General features: G+C 52.1%; 1 protein-coding gene across 4 annotated transcripts; it reads left to right on the top strand.

Moving 5' to 3' along the window:
• The first annotated feature begins 1,563 nt into the window (after positions 1-1,563).
• On the top strand, positions 1,564-18,644 carry CLU (clusterin). 4 transcript variants are annotated; one of them, XM_086875375.1, is made up of 10 exons: positions 1,564-1,661; positions 1,704-1,739; positions 6,180-6,264; positions 7,803-7,951; positions 10,738-10,908; positions 13,487-13,883; positions 16,877-16,990; positions 17,833-18,059; positions 18,239-18,420; positions 18,502-18,644. In XM_086875375.1, exons 3-10 carry the CDS (start codon positions 6,183-6,185, stop codon positions 18,506-18,508), a joined length of 1,329 nt encoding a protein of 442 aa, XP_086731501.1. In that variant the 5' UTR covers positions 1,564-1,661; positions 1,704-1,739; positions 6,180-6,182; the 3' UTR covers positions 18,509-18,644. The 4 variants fall into 4 exon arrangements, with proteins under 4 accessions (XP_086731501.1, XP_086731500.1, XP_086731502.1 ...); XM_086875376.1 differs by having other exon boundaries at positions 1,591-1,640; positions 1,684-1,739; XM_086875374.1 differs by having other exon boundaries at positions 1,580-1,739.
• The last annotated feature ends 1,978 nt before the right edge of the window (positions 18,645-20,622 follow it).

The raw sequence follows: 20,622 nt of genomic DNA on the forward strand, positions 1-20,622 counted from the left end.
TCCCGCCATTCCCGGTGTTTATTCCCGGGACCTTCCTTAAGCCACGGCCCAGCCGGGACCCCCCAATTCCCGATGAATTCCCAAGGAATTCCCAAGGAATTCCTGGGATCCCGTCCCTCTGTTCTGGCCATTCCCAAACTTTCCTGGGAGACGGGAGAGCGCCGCTGCCCCCGGGCAGTCCCGGAATTCCCGGGATTTCCCCCCGAATTCCCAGGATTTCCCCGAATTCCCAGGATTTCCCCCCCGAATTCCCAGGATTTCCCCCCGAATTCCCAGGATTTTCCCGAATTCCCGGGATTTCCCCCCGAATTCCCAGGATTTCCCCGAATTCCCGGGATTCCCCCCCGAATTCCCAGGATTCCCCCCCGAATTCCCAGGATTTCCCCGAATTCCCAGGATTTCCCCCCGAATTCCCAGGATTTCCCCGAATTCCCAGGATTTCCCCCCGAATTCCCAGGATTTCCCCCCGAATTCCCAGGATTTTCCCGAATTCCCGGGATTTCCCCCCGAATTCCCAGGATTTCCCCGAATTCCCGGGATTCCCCCCCGAATTCCCAGGATTCCCCCCCGAATTCCCAGGATTTCCCCGAATTCCCAGGATTTCCCCCCGAATTCCCAGGATTTCCCCGAATTCCCAGGATTTCCCCCCGAATTCCCGGGATTTCCCCGAATTCCCAGGATTTCCCCAAATTCCCAGGATTTCCCCCCGAATTCCCAGGATTTCCCCGAATTCCCGGGATTTCCCCGAATTCCCAGGATTTCCCCCCGAATTCCCGGGATTTCCCCCCGAATTCCCGGGATTTCCCCCCGAATTCCCGGGATTTCCCCCCCGAATTCCCAGGATTTCCCCCCGAATTCCCGGGATTTCCCCCCGAATTCCCAGAATTTCCCCCCCAAATTCCCGGGATTTCCCCCCCGAATTCCCGGGATTTCCCCCCCGAATTCCCAGGATTTCCCCCCGAATTCCCGGGATTTCCCCAAATTCCCAGGATTTCCCCCCGAATTCCCGGGATTTCCCCCCCGCATTCCCGAGGGTCCCGATCCCGGCCCCTCCCCCTCTCCCGGCCCTTCTCTCCTGCCGGGAGCGGGAATTTGGGAATTCGGGAATTCCGAGGGTCCCAGGATGGGGCGAGGGGCGGCCGTGCCTCAGTTTCCCCTGGAATGCGGCGGCGCCAGGAAGGGGAGCGAATTCGGGAATTTGGGGGATCCACGGACGAGGGGGAGGGGCCGTGCCTCAGTTTCCCCAGGAAAGCCGCAGGAAAGAGCGGGAATTCGGGAAAATTTGGGAATTCGGGGGATCCCAGGATACGGAGAGGGGGGGGATTTGTGCCTCAGTTTCCCCCGGAACGCGGCAGCGAGGCGCGGGAATCGGGGAATTCGGGGAATTGGGGATTCGGGAATTTGGGGGATTCGGGGTCGATCCCCCCCGAGCTGGGCTGGGAATTGTCTCGGGAATTGTCTCGGGAATTCTTTCGGGAATTGTCTCGGGGGGGGGGGGAGGGGAGGGAATTTCGGGAATTTGGGGACGCGCGGCCAAGGCGGGCACGGGCCCGGCCACGGGACCGGGCGGGGGCGGCGCCGGGGCCGTTCCAGAAAACTCCGGGAGAGCTCCGGGAAAATCCAGGAGAGCTCCGGGAGAACTCCGGGAAAACTCCGGGAGAGCTCCGGGAAAATCCAGGAGAGCTCCGGGAAAACTCCGGGAGAGCTCCGGGAGCGGCCCCGCGGATCCATCGGAGCGGGTACGGGAATCCCGGAATTCCCAAATCCCCGAATCCCTCCCTGAATCCCAAATCCCCCGAATTCCCGAATCCCTCCCGGAATTCCCAAATCCCCGAATCCCCGAATCCCAAATCCCCGAATCCCCAAATCCCTCCCGGAATTCCCAAATTCCCGAATCCCCGAATCCCTCCCGGAATTCCCAAATCCCCCGAATTCCCCAATCCCTCCCTGAATCCCAAATCCCCCGAATTCCCGAATTCCCGAATCCCTTCCCTTGGGAATCCTCCCCTTTTCCCCCGTTTTTTCCCTTTTTTTTCCTCCTTTCACGAGCGGCCGGGCGGGCACTGCCCCGAATTCCCGAATTCCCAAATCCCGGAATCCCCGAATTCCCGAATCCCGGAATCCCGAATCCCTTCCCTTGGGAATTCTCCCCTTTTCCCGTTTTTCCCCCTCTTTCCCCCCTTTTTTCCCCTTTTTTTTCCTCCTTTCCCGAGCGCCGGAGCGGGCAATTCCCGGAATTCCCGAATTCCCGAATTCCCGAATCCTCAAATCCCCAAATCCCTTGGCAATCCTCCCCTTTTCCCATTTTTCCCTTTCCCCCTCCCCTTTTCCCCCTTTTTTCCCTCCTCCCTTTCCCATTTTCCCGTTTTTTCCCCCTTTCCCTCCTTCTTTTTCTCCCCTTTCCCCCTTTTTCCTTCTTTCCCCTCTTTCCTTCCCTTTTCCCTTCCCATTTTTCCCTTTCCCCCCATTTTTTTTTCCCTTCTCATTTCCCCATTTTCCCCCCTTTTCCCCCCAATTTTCCCACTTTTCTCCCCTTTCTTTTCCCATTTCGTTCATTTTTCCCCATTTTCCCTCCTTTCCCCCTTTTTCCCCTTCTCATTTTCCCATTTTCCCTCTTTATCCCCTTTTTTTCCCTTTTAATTTTCCCTTTTTCCCCCCTTTTTCCCCCTTTTTTCCCCATTTTTCCCCATTTCCAGCTCTTTCTTTCCCCTCTTTTCCTTCCCCCCTTTTTCCCCTTCTCATTTCCCATTTCCCCCCTTTTTTCCCCCTTTTTCCCCCCTTTTCTCCTTTCCCCCTTTTTTCCTTTCTCATTTTCCCATTATCCCCCTTTTTCCCTTTTTTACCCAATTTCTGCCCCTCCTTTTCCTCCCATTTTCCCCATTTTTCCCCATTTTTCCCATTTTTTCCCCATTTTTCCCTTTTTCCCCCATTAACCAAATTTTCCCCATTTTTCCCCCTTTTTCCCCTTCTCATTTCCTCATTTTCCCCCTTTTTTTCCTTTTTTTCCCCCATTTCCACCCCTTCTTTTCTCCCTTTTTCCCTTTTTTCCCATTTTTCCCCCTTTCCCCCTTTTTTCCTTCTCATTTCCCCATTTCCACCCCTTTTTCCCCTTTTTTCCCCATTTTTCCCCATTTCCAGCTCTTTCTTTCCCCTCTTTTCCTTCCCCCCTTTTCCCCTTTCTAATTTCCCATTTCCCCCCCTTTTTTCCCCATTTTTTCCTTCTTTTCCCCCATTTTTCTCCCCTTTCCACTCATTTTCCCCTCTTTTCTCCTTTCCCCCTTTTCTCCCTTCTCATTTTCCCGTTATCCCCTTTTTTCCTCCATTTCTGCCCCTCCTTTTCCCCCTTTTTTCCCATTTTCCCCATTTTTTCCCCATTTTTCCCTTTTTCCCCCATTAACCAAATTTTCCCCATTTTTTCCCCCTTTTTCCCCTTCTCATTTCCCCATTTTCCCCCTTTTTTTCCCCCATTTCCACCCCTTCTTTTCCCCCTTTTTCCCTTTTTTCCCCCCTTCCCCCCTTTTTTCCTTCTCATTTCCCCATTTCCACCCCTTTTTTCCCCTTTTTCCCCCATTTTTCCCCACTTCCAGCTCTTTCTTTCCCCTCTTTTCCTTCCCCCTTTTCCCCCTTCTAATTTCCCATTTTCCCCCCTTTTTTCCCCATTTTTTCCCTCTTTTTCCCCATTTTTCTCCCCTTTCCACTCATTTTCCCCTCTTTTCTCCTTTCTCTCTTTTTTCCTTTCTCATTTTCCCATTATCCCCTTTTTTCCCCCATTTCTGCCCCTCCTTTTCCCCCTTTTTTCCCATTTTCCCCATTTTTTCCCCATTTTTCCCTTTTTCCCCCATTAACCAAATTTTCCCCATTTTTTCCCCCTTTTTCCCCTTCTCATTTCCCCATTTTCCCCCTTTTTTTCCTTTTTTTCCCCCATTTCCACCCCTTCTTTTCCCCCTTTTTCCCATTTTTCCCCCTTTCCCCATTTTCTCCTTCTCATTTCCCCATTTCCACCCCTTTTTCCCCCTTTTTCCCCATTTTCCCCCATTTCCAGCTCTTTCTTTCCCCTCTTTTCCTTCCCCCTTTTCCCCCCTTCTAATTTCCCATTTCCCCCCTTTTTTCCCCATTTTTCCCCTCTTTTTCCCCATTTTTCTCCCCTTTCCACTCATTTTCCCCTCTTTTCTCCTTTCCCCCTTTTTTCCCCTTCTCATTTTCCCATTATCCCATTTTTCCCCTTTTTTCCCCCCATTTCCACCCCTTTTTTTCCCATTTTCCCTTTTTTTTCCTGGTTTTTTTCCCATTTTTTCCCCCTTTATTCCCGTTTTTTTCCCATTTTCCCCCGTTTTTTCCCTTTTCCCCATTTTCCCATTTTTTCCCCCTTTTCCTCCCTTTTTTCCCTTCTCATTTCCCCATTTCCACCCCTTTTTTTCCCCTTTTTCCCCCTTTTTCCCCCTTTTTTCCCCCCCTTTTTTCTCCCCTTTTTTTCCCTTTTTCCCCCATTTTTCCCGTTTTTTCCCCCATTTCCTCCTCCCCCCTCCCGCCGGTTTTTAGGGAATCCCCAAATTCCGCGCCGGGAATTGGGGGATTTGGGATTCGGGAATTCGGGATCTGGGATCAGGAATTCGGGAATTTGGGGACTTGGGATCAGGAATTTGGGATCGGGAATTTGGGATCTGGGATCAGGAATTCAGGAATTTGGGGATTTGGGATCGGGAATTTGGGGATTTGGGGATTTGGGATCGGGGATTTGGGATCTGGGATCAGGAATTCGGGGATTTGGGATCGGGGATTTGGGGATTTGGGGATTTGGGGATTTGGGATCGGGGGGGTTCTTCGGGATTTGGGGGAGTTATTTGGGATTTGGGAGGGTTTTTATGGGATTTTGGGGTTTATTTGGGATGCGGGATGGGGATATTTGGGATTTGGGAGGGCTTTTTTGGGATTTGGGATGTTTTTTTGGGATTTGGAGGGGTCTGGGATGTTTTTTGGGGCTGGGGATTTTTGGGATTTGTGCTGGGGATTTTTGGGATGGCGTTTTTTGGGATGGGTTTATTTGGGAATTGGGGGATTTTTGGGCTGGGGATTTTGGGGTTTTGAGGATTTGGGGGATTTTTGGGATGGGTTTATTTGGTAATTGGGGATTTTTGGGCTGGGGATTTTTGGGATTTTTGGGATTTTGGGGCTGGCAGTGGCCGCAGGGTCCCGGGGTGGGGGTTGGGATTGGAGCCCCCCCCGCTGCAACCCCAATTGTTCAGGAATTTTGGGAAGGGGGGGTTGGGAATTGCGGGAATTGCGGAGCCAGCGGCGGTTCCCACGGGTGGGGGAGGGGCAGGGTTGGATCCCAAATCCCGGGATCCGAGAATCCGGGACCCCCCAAAACTGGGCAGCGCCCGTTCCCAAAATCCCGAGGGGTTTTTTGGGAATACGGGGTGTGGAGGAGGAGTGGATCCTGCAGATCCCAAATCCTGCAGAACCCGAATCCCGGGATCCCCAAATCCTGATCCCAAAATCCCAGTTCCCAAATCCTGATCCCAAATCCTGATCCCCCAAATCCTTATCCCAAATCCTGATCCCCAAATCCTGATCCCGAATCCTGATCCCCAAATCCTGATCCCCAAATCCTGATCCCCAGTCCCGGGATCCCCAAATCCCAGTTCCCAAATCCTGATCCCAAATCCCGGGATCCCCAGACCCAGCTCCCCCCTCCCTCCCCCCCCGAACGTTCTCGCACCGATCCCAAAATTCCATTTTTTATTTGGTTTATTTGATTTATTTCCTTGCGGGGGGGAGGGGAGGGGGGAGGGGGGAGGGGGTGACTCAGAGCCCCGTGAAGGTTGGGGGAGGGGCGGGCCCTGCACCCCCATAAGCCACGCCCACATAGGCCACGCCCCAATGCCCCACACGCTGAGGCCACGCCCCCAAAGCGCCGCTCCCGCCTTCACTCCCCAAGTTCCCGCCCCCTCCAGGCCCCGCCCCTTCTGAGGCCACGCCCCCGATCATCACGCAAAGGCCACGCCCCCAATGTGCCGCTCCCGAGTCTCCACTCCCTGAGGCCACGCCCACCGAGTTCCCGCCCCTTTGAGGCCACGCCCCCTAGTCGCCGCTCCCCGAGGCCACGCTCCCTCGCGTTTTCCCCTCCGAGGCCCCGCCCCTGACGAGGCCCCGCCCCTGACGAGGCCCCGCCCCCTCAGGCGATGGCGCGCGCGCTGCTGCTGCTGGGGGCGCTCCTGGCCTGGGGGGGGGCACGAGCGCTGCTGCCCCTCCCCCCACTGGAGGGTGAGAGAAACGGGAGGGGGAGGGGAATTGGGGGGGGGGGGAATTTAATTAGGGGGGTTTAATTTGGGGGGTTTAATTAGGGGGGCTTTTAATTTGGGGGGTTTAATTTGGGGGGGGTTTAATTTGGGGGGGTTTTGATTTTGGCGGTTTTAATTTGGGGAATTTGATTAGAGGGGTTTTAATTTTGGGGTTTTTAATTAGGGGGATTTAATTTGGGGGGGTTTAATTAAGGGGTTTTGATTAGGGGGTTTTAATTTGGGGGGGTTTGGGGTTTTAACTTGGGGGATTTAATTAGGGGGTTTTAATTCGGGGATTTAATTTGGGGGATTTAATTAGGGAGGTTTTAATTTGGGGGGTTTAATTTGGGGGGATTTAATTAGGGAGGTTTAATTAGGGGGGTTTTGATTTTGGGGGTGTTTTGATTTTGGGGGTTTTAATTAGGGGGATTTAATTAGGGAGGTTTTAATTTGGGGGGTTTTAATTAGGGGGGTTTAATTTGGGGGGATTTAATTAGGGGGTTTAATTAGGAGGTTTTGATTTGGGGGTTTTAATTGGGGGGAGTTGGGGGTTTTAATTTGAGGGGGTTTAATTGGGGGGGTTTAATTAGGGGGAGTTTTGATTTTGAGGATTTAATTTTGGGGGGATTTTGATTTTTTGGGGATTTAATTTGGGGGAATTTTAACTTTTCCAGTGTTTTAATTTCGGGGAGGGTTTAATTAGGGGGTGATTTAATTTCGGGGAGGGTTTAATTAGGGGATGATTTAATTTCGGGGGATGTTTAATTTTTGGGGGTTAATTCTGGGGAGATTTTAATTTTGGGGTGTTTTAAATTGGGGAAAATTTTAATTTTTTCTGCGTTTTAATTTTGGGGGATTAAATTTTCAGGATGTTTAATTTTAGGGATCTTTAATTTTGGGGGATTTATTTTTTTGGGAATGTTTAATTTTTTGGGGGATTTATTTTTTTGGGAATGTTTAATTTTTTGGGGGATTTTTTTTTTGGGAATGTTTAATTTTTTGGGGGATTTATTTTTTTGGGAATGTTTAATTTTTTGGGAAATTTATTTTTTTGGGAATGTTTAATTTTTTTTGGGTTTTAATTTTGGCTGTTTTAGTTTGGGGATGTTTAATTTTCTGAGAAATTTAATCCTGGAGGATGTTTCATTTTTTGGGATGGAATTTTGGGGGATGGAATTTTTTTGCTGATGTGGAATTTTTTGGGATTTGGAATTTTTTTGGGACGGAATTTTTTGGGGAATGTTTGGGAATGGTTTTTGGGTTGCTCAGAGCTGTCGGTGGCGGGCAGCCGGGCACTGGAGTTTTTTGGGGTGTGGAATTTTTGGGAATGTTTGGGATTTTTCGGGATCAGAGCTGTCGGCGGCGGGCAGCCGGGCACTGGAATTTTTTGGGATGTGGAATTTTTGGGAATGTTTGGGAATGTTTTTCGGGATCAGAGCTGTCGGCGGCGGGCAGCCGGGCACTGGAATGTTTTGGGATGTGGAATTTTTGGGAATGTTTGGGAATGTTTTTCGGGATCAGAGCTGTCGGCGGCGGGCAGCCGGGCGGTGGACGCGGAGCTGGAGGCGGCGCTGCGCGGAGTGGGACGGATGAAATCCCTGCTGGAAAACAGCGGGAAACAACGGCGGGAGCTGCTGGGAGAGCTGGAACGGACACGGAGCGAGAAAGAGGTGATGGGAATAACGGGAATGATAACGGGAATGGTGGGACTGGGAAATGCTGGGAGAGCTGGAACGGACACGGAGCGAGAAAGAGGTGATGGGAATAATGGGAATGATAACGGGAATGATGGGAATGATAACGGGGATGACGGGAATGGTGGGATTGGGAACTGCTGGGAGAGCTGGAACGGACACGGAGCGAGAAAGAGGTGATGGGAATAACGGGGATGATAACGGGAATGGTGGGATTGGGAACTGCTGGGAGAGCTGGAACGGACACGGAGCGAGAAAGAGGTGATGGGAATAACGGGGATGATAACGGGGATGATGGGAATGATAACGGGAATGGTGGGATTGGGAACTGCTGGGAGAGCTGGAACGGACACAGAGCAGGAAAGAGGTGATGGGAATAACGGGAATGATAACAGGAATAACGGGAATGGTGGGATTGGGAACTGCTGGGAGAGCTGGAACGGACACGGAGCGGGAAAGAGGTGATGGGAATAACGGGAATAATGGGAATGGTGGGATTGGGAACTGCTGGGAGAACTGGAACGGACACGGAGTGAGAAAGAGGTGATGGGAATAATGGGAATGATAACGGGAATGATGGGAATGATAACGGGAATAATGGGAATGGTGGGATTGGGAACTGCTGGGAGAGCTGGAATGGACACGGAGCGGGAAAGAGGTGATGGGAATAACGGGAATGATAACGGGGATGACGGGAATGGTGGGATTGGGAACTGCTGGGAGAGCTGGAACGGACACGGAGCGAGAAAGAGGTGATGGGAATAATGGGAATGATAACGGGAATGATGGGAATGATAACGGGAATGGTGGGATTGGGAACTGCTGGGAGAGCTGGAACGGACACGGAGCCGGAAAGAGGTGATGGAAATAACGGGAATGATAACGGGAATGATGGGAATGATAACGGGGATGACGGGAATGGTGGAATTGGGAAATGCTGGGAGAGCTGGAACGGACACGGAGCGGGAAAGAGGTGATGGGAATAACGGGGATGATAACGGGGATGATAACAGGAATGGTGGGAATGGTGGGAATGATAATGGGAATGGTGGGATTGGGAGTTTCTGGGAGAGCTGGAAAGGGCATGGAGCAGAAAAGGAGTGATGGGAATGGTAACGGGACTAACGGGAATGGTGGGAATGGTGGGAATGATGGGACAGCTGGACAAGGCCCGGAGTGGGAAGGAGGTGGGAATAATGGGAATAACAGAATGATGGGAATGGTGGGAATGATGGGATTGGGAATGGGAGCTTCTGGGAGATCTGGAATGGACCCAGAGAGGGAAGAGATGGGAATGATGGGATTGGGATTGGGAGAGCAGGACAGGATCCCGAGTGGGAAGGAGATGGGAATGATGGGAATAACGGGAATGGTGGGAATAATGGGAATGATGGGAATAATGGGATTGGGAATGGGAATGGGAATGGGAGCTGCTGGGAGAGCTGGGCAGAGCGCGGAGCAGGAAGGAGGTGGGAATGATGGGAGTGATGGGATTGGGAATGGTGGGAATAACGGGAATGATGGGGATGGTGGGGTTTGGAATGATGGGAATAATGGTAACGGGATTGGGAGCTGCTGGGAGAGCTGGGCAGAGCGCGAAGCGGGAAGGAGGTGGGAATGATGGGAATAGTGGGAATGGGAATGGGATGGGCAGTGGGAATAGGATTGGGATGGTCTGGGAATGGGATGGACCGGGAATGGGGGATGCCATGGTGGGAATGGTGTGTCCTGGATCCTGGGAACGGCTCTGGGAACGCTGTGTCAGGGATTGGATATTCTGGGAACAGGGAATGCTGTGTCAGGGAACAGGGATTGGATATTCTGGGAACAGGGAATGCTGTGTCAGGGAACAGGGTTTGGATATTCTGGGAACAGGGAATGCTGTGTCAGGGAACAGGGTTTGGATATTCTGGGAACAGGGAATGCTGTGTCAGGGAACAGGGATTGGATATTCTGGGAACAAGGAATGCTGTGTCAGGGAACAGGGAATGAGGTGTCAGGGATTGGATATCCTGGGAACAGGGAATGCTGAGTCAGGGAACAAGGAATGCTGAGTCAGGGATTGGATATTCTGGGAACAAGGAATGCTGTGTCAGGTATTGAATGTCCCAGGAATGGGGAAATGCCATCCTGGAGATTGGTGCATCCTGGAAATCTGGTATCGTGGTTTTAAACCAGTAACTAAAAAAATTACATATTTCTTGTTGTGAGATATGGATTAGAACAAGAGCAAAACAGGCTTAAAACTTAAAAGGAATAAAGACAGTTTATTAACAAACTACAAGAATAAGAACACCAGAATAAACTTTCAGAAAACCCCTTTATCTTTCACATCTTAACTATTTCTCTGTACACATGACAACATAGAGACAAATAACTTTAGGAATTTGGTGGTTAAAAACAGTCTTAATTCTTGCTACAGTCTTTTCATCAGTCTTTGTAGAGAATGCTGTGCCGGGAATCAGCAGCTCCCGGGGCTCTGGGAATGTCATCCCAGGACTCTGGGAATGCCGTGCCGGGGGTCTGGGAATGCCCTGCTGGAACTCCTTGAATGTCATCCTGGGGTTCTGGGAATGCCATCCTGGGACTCTGGGAATGCCATCCTGGGACTCTGGGAATGCCATCCTGAGACTCTGGGAATGCCATCCTGGGACTCTGGGAATGCCATCCTGGGACTCTGGGAATGCCATCCCATGGCTGCGGGAATGTGTCGCGGTGGCTGCGGGAACGCGGTGTGTCTGATCCGGCGTCATTCCCGGCAGGAAGCGCTGCGCGTGGCGCGGCAGAAGGAGCAGGAGCTGGAGCTGCGGGGCGAGCGCTGCGGGCCGGAGGCGCGGGAGCTCTGGGAGCGCTGCAAGCCCTGCCTGAGGCAGCGCTGCCTCCGCCTGTACGCGCGAACCTGCCACAGCGGGGCCGGGATGCTGGGCCGCCAGGTCAGCCGGAAACAACCGGGAAACAACTGGGGAATAACCAGGGAACAACCTGGGAATTATGGGGGAACAACTGGGGAACAACCAGGGAACAACTGGGGAATTATGGGGGAATAAGCAGGAAACGACCAGGAAACAACCAGGGAACAACCGGGAAACAACCAGGGAATTATGGGGGAATAAGTGGGGAATTATGGGGGAATAACCGGGAAATAACCAGGGAACAACAGGGAAATAATCGGGGAAACAGCCGGGGAATAACTGGGGAACAACCAGGAAATAACCGGGGAATAACCAGGAAATAACTGGGAAAAAACCAGGAAAGAACTGGGGAACAACAGGGAAACAACCGGGAAATAACCGGGAAAGTATGGGGGAAATAACCGGGAAATAACCAGGGAACAAGCAGGAAACAACCGGGGAACAACCTGGGAATAACCGGGGAACAACCGGGGAGTAAGTGGGGAACAACCGGGAAATTATGGGGGAAATAACCGGGAACTTACCAGGGAATAACCGGGAAAGAACTGGGAAACAACCAGGGAACAACCAGGGAACAACCGGGAAACAACCGGGGAACAACCGGGGAATAACCAGGAAAAAGCTGGGGAATAACCGGGAAACAACCTGGGAATAACCAGGAAACAACCGGGAAACAACCGGGGAACAACCGGGGAACAACCGGGGAATAACCAGGAAAAAACTGGGGAATAACCGGGAAACAACCTGGGAATAACCAGGGAATAACGGGGAATAACCGGGAAATAACCAGGGAACAACTGGGAAATTACGGGGGAAATAACCAGGAAATTATGGGGGAATTATGGGAAAAGAATGGGAAGAGAATGGGTAAATTATGGGAGAATAATGGGGAAATTAGGGAAAAATGGAGGAAATAATGGGGGAATCGAGAGGAAATAAAGGGGAAATTATGGGGAGAACAAGGGGAAAATGATGATAAAAAAGGGGGAAAAGAATGGGGAAATAACGGGAATAATGGGGAAGAAATGGGGAAAAGAAGGAGGAAACAATGGGAAAACAAAGGGGAAAACACTGGGAAACAACAGGGAAAAGAAGGGGGAAATGATGGAGAAAGGAATGGGGAAATAAGGGGGAAACAAGGGGGAAAAAATGGGAAATAATGGGAAAATAATGAGGAAATAACAGGGGAATAATGGGGAAAACACCGGGAAAAGTCTGTGGGGAAAAAAGGGGGAAAATGCTGGGGAAAACATCGGGAAAAGAATGGGAAAACAACGGGGAAACAAGGGAAAAACACTGGGAAAACCACCAGGAGAACAAGGGGAAAACACCAGGAAAACTCTGTGGAGAAAGGGGGAAATTGCTGGGAAAACACCGGGAAAACACCAGGAAAACAAGGGGAGAAAAAGGGGAAAACAGTGGGGGAAAACACCAGGAAAACACCAGGAAAACACCAGGAAAAGAATGGGAAACACCAGGGAAACAAGGGGAAAACACTGGGAAAACTCTGTGGGGAAAAAGGGGGAAAATGCTGGGGACAACACTGGGAAAACACCAGGAAAACAATGGGAAAACACAGGGAAAACCACCAGGAGAACAGTGAGAAAACAATGGGAAAACCCTGGGAAAACAGCAGGAAAAAAGGGGAAAAGCGCAGGAAAACACCAGGAAAAAAGGAGAAAACTGGGAAACCCCTGGGCAAACAGCAGGAAAAAGGTGGAAAACCCCAGGAAAACACTGGGAAAAAGGGGGAAAACTGGGAAAACCCAGGGAAAACAGCAGGAAAAAAGGGGAAAACCACAGGAAAACACCAGGAAAAAAGGGGAAAACTGGGAAACCCCTGGGAAAACAGCAGGAAAAAGGGGGAAAACCACAGGAAAACACTGGGAAAAAGGGGGAAAACTGGGAAAACCCTGGGAAAACACCAGGAAAAAAGGAGAAAACCACAGGAAAACACTGGGAAAAAGGGGGAAAACTGGGAAAACCCTGGGAAAACAGCAAGAAAAAGGGGGAAAACCGCAGGAAAACACCAGGAAAAAAGGGGAAAACTGGGAAACCCCTGGGAAAACAGCAGGAAAAAGGGGGAAAACCACAGGAAAACACGGGGAAAAAGGGGGAAAACTGGGAAAACCCTGGGAAAACAGCAGGAAAAAGGGGGAAAATCACAGGAAAACACTGGGATAAAGGGGGAAAACTGGGAAAACCCTGGGAAAACAGCAGGAAAAAGGGTAAAACCGCAGGAAAACACCAGGAAAAAAAGGGGAAAACTGGGAAAACCCTGGGAAAACACCAGGAAAAAGGGGAAAACCACAGGAAAACACTGGGATAAAAAAAGGGGAAAACTGGGAAACCCCTGGGAAAACACCAGGAAAAAGGGGGAAAACCACAGGAAAACACTGGGATAAAGGGGGAAAACTGGGAAAACCCTGGGAAAACAGCAGGAAAAAAGGGGAAAACTGCAGGAAAACACCAGGAAAAAAGGGGAAAACCGCAGGAAAACAGCGCTGGGGGAAGCCAGGAAAGGCGGAATTTTCCGGGATGGCATTCCCGGCTGGATGGCTCCGGGAAGGGGCAGATTTTGATGCCGGTGCCGCTGCAGCTGGAGGAATTCCTGAACAATTCGTCTCCGGTGTCGGTGTGGTCGGAGGGCGAGCGGCTGGAATCGCTGCTGGAGCGGGATCAGCGCCAGGAGCGGCAGCTGGAGGAGCTGGAGGAGCGCTTCGGAATTCTGGAGGACGGAATGGACGAGATTTTCCGGGAGAGCTCCCAGGTCCAGGGGTGGCTCCATCCCTTTTTCCAGGCTCCCTTCGGAGGATTCCGGGAGGAGCCGGCGGAGCGCCGGCGCTTCCGCCGCTTTTCCGGGGAGCTCTTCCCGCTTTTCCGGCAGCCCCCGCACGGATTCCAGGAGCTCTTCCAGCCGCTCTTCCAGTTCAGCCAGCGCATGCTGGAAAACGCCCGCGGGAACTGGGACGATCCCTCGGGAATATTTGGGACAGGTAAAAGGGTGGGAAGCGGGATTGGGGCCGCGGGATCCCAAATTCCGGCAGGTTTAGGGATGAGATTCCCGAAAGTACTTCAAACTCTAGTGGCTTTAGGGATGAGATTCCCAAAAAATCCCAAAATCTTGGTGGTTTTAGGGATGAGATTGCCGAAAATCCCCAAACTCCGGCGAGTTTAGGGATGAGATTGCCGAAAATTCTTCAAACTCTAGTGGCTTTAGGGATGAGATTCCCAGGAAATCCCAAAATGTCAGAGGGTTTAGGGATGAGATTCCCAAAAAGTCCCCACATGTTGGTGGATTTAGGGATGAGATTCCCAAAAATCTCCAAATTTCGGCAGGTTTAGGGATGAGATTCCCAAAAAATCCCAAAATCTTGGTGGTTTTAGGGATGAGATTTTGAAAAATCCCCAAATTCTGGCGGTTTTAGGGATGAGATTCCCAAAAATCCCGAAGTGTCAGTGGTTTTAAGGATGAGATTCCTGGGAAATCCCAAATGTTGGTGGATTTAGGGATCAGATTCCCAAAAATCTTCAAACTCCAGCGGGTTTAGGGATGAGATTCCCAAAAAGTCCCCAAATTCCAGCAGTTTTAGGGATGAGATTCCTGAAAATCCCAAAATGTCAGGGGGTTTAGGGATGAGATTCCCAAAAAATCTTCAAACTCCAGTGGGTTTAAGGATGAGATTCCCAAAAATCCCCAAATGTTGGTGGGTTTAGGGATGAGATTCCCGATAAATCCCCAAATTCCGGCAGTTTTAGGGATGAGATTCCTGAAAATCCCAAAATGTTGGTGGTTTTAGGGATGAGATTCCCAGGAAATCCCAAAATGTCAGAGGGTTTAGGGATGAGATTCCCAAAAATCCCGAAGTGTCAGTGGTTTTAAGGATGTGGTTCCTGGGAAATCCCAAATGTTGGTGGTTATAGGAATCAGATTCCCAAAAATCTTCAAACTCCAGCGGGTTTAGGGATGAGATTCCCAAAAAGTCCCCAAATTCCAGCAGTTTTAGGGATGAGATTCCTGAGAATCCCAAAATGTCAGGGGGTTTAGGGATGAGATTCCCAAAAAATCTTCACACTCCAGTGGGTTTAAGGATGAGATTTCCAAAAATCCCCAAATGTTGGTGGGTTTAGGGATGAGATTCCCGATAAATCCCCAAATTCCGGCAGTTTTAGGGATGAGATTCCTGAAAATCCCAAAATGTTGGTGGTTTTAGGGATGAGATTCCCAGGAAATCCCAAAATGTCAGGGGGTTTAGGGATGGGATTCCCAAAAAATCCCCAAACTCCAGTGGGTTTAGGGATGAGATTCCCAAAAATCCCAAAGTGTCAGTGGTTTTAAGGATGAGATTCCTGGGAAATCCCAAATGTTGGTGGTTTTAGGGATGAGATTCCCAAAAATCTTCAAACTCCAGCAGGTTTAGGGATGAGATTCCCAAAAAGTCCCCAAATTCCAGCAGTTTTAGGGATGAGATTCCCAAAAATCCCAAAGTGTCAGTGGTTTTAGGGATGAGATTCCCAAAAATCTCCAAATTCCAGCAGGTTTAGGGATGAGATTCCTGGGAAATCCTTGGGAATTCCAAGGATGAGCTCAGTCCTGATGGGACAGACCTGGGAATATCCGTGGAAAAAGCGGGAATGGCCGGATCCCGCCGTTTGCGGGCCGGGATTTTGGGATGTCGGCTCCACTCAGTCCTGGCCGCCGTCAGGGGAACGGGGAATTTCGGGAATCTTGGGGAGTTTGGGTTGTTTGGGAATTCTGCCGATGGGTTTTTTTGGGAATGTTGCAAGAATTTGGTTGTTTTGGGGAATATTCCCGTCTTTTTTAGTTTGAGAATGTTGCAGGAGTTTGTTTTTTTTGGGAATGCTGCAGGACTTTGGGTTTCTCGGGAATTCTGCTGATTTTTTTTGGGAATATTCCCGGCTTTTTTTAGTTTGGGAATATTGCAGGATTCTGGTTTTCCTGGGAATGCTGCTGGGGGTTTTTTGGGAATATCGCTGACGGTTTTTTGGGGGAAAATTCCCTTTTTTTTTTTCTTTGGGAATGCTGCGGGTGATTTTTTTGGGAATACTGCAGGTGCTTGGGTTTTTTTTTTCCTTGGGATTGCAGCCGATGTTTTTGTGGTTTCTCGGGATCGCATCCAATGTTCTTTCGGTGTTTTTTGTTTTTTTGGGATGGCATCCCATGTTTCTGTCGTGTTTGTTATTTTTTTGGGGGGATTTGCAGCCGATGTTCTTTTCCTGTTTCCTGTGTTTTTTTGGGATCGCATCCCATGTTTTTACTGTCGGGGTTTTTTGGGATTTCATCCCATGTTTTTGTGGGTTTTTTTGGGGATTTCATCCCATGTTTTTGTGGGGTTTTTTTGGGATTTCATCCCATGTTTTTGTGCTGTTTGGGGTTTTTCGGGATCACATCTGATGTTTGTGTGGTGTTTGGATTTTTTTGGGATTTCATCCCATGTTTTTGTGGTTTTTTCGGGATCACATCCCATGTTTTTGTGCTGTTTGGGTTTCTTTTGGAATCACATCCCATGTTTTTGTGCTGTTTGGGGTTTTTTGGGATTTCATCCCATGTTTTTGTGGTTTTTTTGGGATTTCATCCGTTTTTGTGGCTTTTCGGGATCACATCCCATGTTTTTGTGCTGTTTGGTGTTATTTAGGATTGCATCCAATGTTTCTGTCATGTTTGGGTTTTTCTGGGATTTCATCCGATGTTTCTGTGGTTTTTTGGGATCACATCCCATGTTTTCGTGCTGTTTGTGGTTTTTTTGGGATCACATCCCATGTTTTTGTGCTGTTTGGGGTTTTTTTGGGATCACATCCCATGTTTTTTTTGGGAATGTTGCCGCCTGTGCCGTCACCGTCTGCCAACGCAGCCCTGGGGACGGGAGGGGCCCAAATTCCAAGGAAAATTCACTTTTCCGGCACCTGGGGGGAGCTCCCGGGCTTGGGGGGGGTTTGGGGAGCTGAGGCCATCCCGGAATTCCCGCAGAATCCCGGAATTTCAGCAACGACCGGATGGTTTGCCGGGAGATCCGTCGGAACTCGGCCGGGTGCCTGCGGATGCGGGATGAGTGCGAGGAGTGCCGGGAGATCCTGGCCCTCGGTGAGCCGGGAATGACGGGAATAATGGGAATGATGGGAATAATGGGAATGATGGGAATGATGGGAATGATGGGAATGGGAATGATGGGAATAACGGGAATGATGGGAATGATGGGAATGATGGGAATAACGGGAATGACGGGAATAACGGGAATGATGGGAATGGGAATTATGGGAATAATGGGAATGGGAATTGGGAAAGGGGACAGGAAGGGGAATAATGGGAATGGGAATAATGGGAATAATGGGAATGGGAATAATGGGACTGGGAATAATGGGAATGGGAATGGAGGTGGGGATGGGAATAATGGGAATAATGGGAATAATGGGAATGGGGGTGGGGATGGGAACTGGGAAAGGGGACGGGAATGGGAATGGGAATGGGAGGAACAATCCAGGGTTTGGGGGCCATGGGATGGCTCTGGGTGGGGATTGAGGATTTGGGGTGCATCCATGGGCTCTGGGGGATGGGATAATGGGATAACGGGATGGAATAACGGGATGGGATGAACCCCCAGGGCCATTCTGACCCCATCCCATCCCATCCCATCCCATCCCATCCCATCCCATCCCATCCCATCCCATGTTCCCATTATTCCATTGTTTTCCCGTTGTTATCCCGTTGTTTTCCTATTGTTTTCCTGTTGTTTTCCCCTTGTTTTCCCCTTATTTTCCCCTTATTTTCCCATTGATATCCCGTTGTTATCCCCTTGCTATCCCATTGTTATCCCCTTGTTATCCCGTTGTTTTCCCCTTGTTTTCCCCTTGTTTTCCCCTTGTTTTCCCCTTGTTATCCCCTTGTTTTCCCCTTGTTTTCCTGTTGTTTTCCCGCTGTTATCCCAGACTGCGGGCAGGAGGACCCGTCCCAGCAGGAGCTGCGGCAGCAGCTGGAGGACGCCGTGCGCGTGGCCGAGCGCTTCACACGCCGCTACGATTCCCTGCTCCGGGAATTCCAGCAGGAGATGCTCAACACCTCCGGCCTCCTGGAGCGGCTGAACCGCCAGTTCGGCTGGGTGTCCCGCCTGGCCAACCATTCCATGGGATCTGACGGCTTCCTGCAGGTTACCACGGTGAGCCTCGGCCTCGGGAACGCCGGGAGAGGCGGAAAGTGGGACACGGCCACAAAGAGCCCTTTGTGCTCCGGCCGGGAACACCGGGATGGGAGCCAAGCTCAGGGGCCCTCCCGAGGCCGTTCCCACCTCGGAGCTCGGGATTATCCCATGGGATGACCCCGGCGCGGCGCTTCCAGGTGCTTTCCAAGGCTCCCAATCCCGAGGATCCGTCGGCGCCGCCGGACACGCAGGTGACGGTGCAGCTCTTCGACTCGGAGCCGCTGGAGCTGAGCGTGCCCGGGGAGATCCCGTGGGATGATCCCAGGTTCATGGAGACGGTGGCCGAGCAGGCGCTCCAGCGCTTCAAGGAGAACGCCGTGTGAGTCCGGCCGCTTCCCAGAAAACATCCCCGCCGGGGGATAACGCCGGGCTCATCCCCATTTTTTTCCTTCCTTCCCAGAGAGTAGCCGGGCGATGCCGCCGCCCCTCCGGATCCCCCTTCCAGGGGGGAATTGTCACCGCGCCCTTCCCGACCCTTCCCGCTGCTGCCGGGAGCCGCCGGGGCCCCGGACGGGAAATAAAGGTAGAGTCGAAGCCGCTGAAGCCCCTGGCTCTGCTCCCGGAGTCTTTTGGGATAATCCCAAGGGGAAAACAGCCTTGGTTTGGTCACTGTGGAATTGTGGAGTTGAGAAATCCGGCGCCGGTCCCGAATCTGATCCGGCGGGAGCCCCCCCGGGGTTTGGGGGTCTCTCCCTGTCCCAGGGGATGCGGATCCTGGTGCCATGACATGGATCCCGGTGCCAGGACATGGATCCCGGTGCCAGGACATGGATCCCCGTGCCAGGACATGGATCCCGGGGCCAGGGTCATGGGTCCCAGTGCCAGGGACATGGATCGTGGTGCCAGGGACATGGATCGTGGTGCCAGGACATGGATCCCGGTGCCAGGACATGGATCCCGGGGCCAGGACGTGGATCCCGGTGCCAGGACATGGATCCCGGTGCCAGGACATGGATCGTGGTGCCAGGACATGGATCCCAGGGCCAGGATATGGATCGTGGTGCCAGGACATGGATCCCGGTGCCAGGGACGTGGATCCCGGTGCCAGGACGTGGATCCCAGTGCCAGGACGTGGATCCCGGGGCCAGGGCTTGTCCCCATCCTGTGGGACACGGATCTGGGTGCCCAGGCCTGTCCTGATCCCATGGGATGCGGATCCCAGTGCCATGGACACGGATCTGGGTGCCAGGGCCTGTCCCCATCTCATGGACTCTGATCCTGGTGTAAGGGACACGGATCCCAGCGTCAGGGCCTGTCCCGATCCCATGGGACACGGATCCCAGTGGCAGGACACAGATTCTGGGGGCCAGGAGCTGTTCCCATCCCAAGGGACACGGATCCGGGTGCCAGGGCCTGTCCCCATCCCATGGACATAGATCCCACTGCCAGGGACATGGATTCTGGTGCCAGGGACACAAATCCCAGTGCCAGGGCCCATCCTGATCCCGTGGGATGCGGATCCCAGTGCCAGGAGCTGTCCCGATCCCACAGACCCAGATCCCGGCCCCAGGGACACGGATCCCGGTGCCAGGGCCTGTCCTGATCCCGTGGGATGCGGATCCCGGTGCCAGGAACACAGATCTGGGTGCCAGGACCTGTCCCCATCCCACGGATGTGGATCCCAGTGCCAGGGACATGGATTCCAGGGCCGGGAGCTGTTCTCATCCCAAGGGACATGGATCCCGGTGCCAGGGACACAAATCCCAGTGCCAGGCCTGTCCTGATCCCGTGGGACACGGATTCTGGTACCAGGGACGCGGATCCCGGTGCCAGGGATGCAGATTCCGGTGCCAGGGACATGGATTCGGGTGCCAGGGCCTGTTCCCATCCTTTGGGACACAGATCCAGGTTCCAGGAGCTGTCCCGATCCCACAGACCCAGATCCCGGCCCCAGGGCCACAGATCCCGGTGCCAGGGGCTGTTCCAGGACACGGATCCTGGTGCCAGGGGCTGTCCCCATCCCACGGACCTGGATCCTGTCCCTGTCCTTTGCCATCCCCAAGAATTCCCAAATTTCTGCCAGACCCCCCACATGGAATGAGCACAGGGCCTTTATTGGGAACACAAATTCAGGAGTGGGGGGATCCAGCCCCAATCCCACCCCGATCCCATCCCAATCCCACCCCGATCCCACCCCAATCCCACCCCAATCCCATCCCAATCCCACTCCGATCCCACTCCGATCCCACCCCGATCCCACCCCGATCCCACCCCAATCCCATCCCAATCCCACTCCAATCCCACCCCAATCCCACCCCGATCCCACCCCAATCCCATCCCAATCCCAATTCCCGATCCCATCCCAATCCCACCCCAATCCCATCCCGATCCCACCCCGATCCCTCGGCAACGGATCTGAGGCTCCGTGGGTCCGTATCCCACTGGGAAGAGCCGGCACAGCCGCTCCACCCCTCGCTGACATTCCCAGCTGGGAGAATTCCCAATCCCAATTCCCAGGATGCCGATCCCGAGGAACATTCCCAGCTGAGAAAATTCCCAATCCCCAGGATGCTGATCCCGA

This window comes from Cyanistes caeruleus, chromosome 2, assembly GCF_971803275.1.
Source record: "Cyanistes caeruleus chromosome 2, bCyaCae1.hap1.1, whole genome shotgun sequence".
Taxonomy (NCBI): Eukaryota; Metazoa; Chordata; class Aves; order Passeriformes; family Paridae; genus Cyanistes; species Cyanistes caeruleus.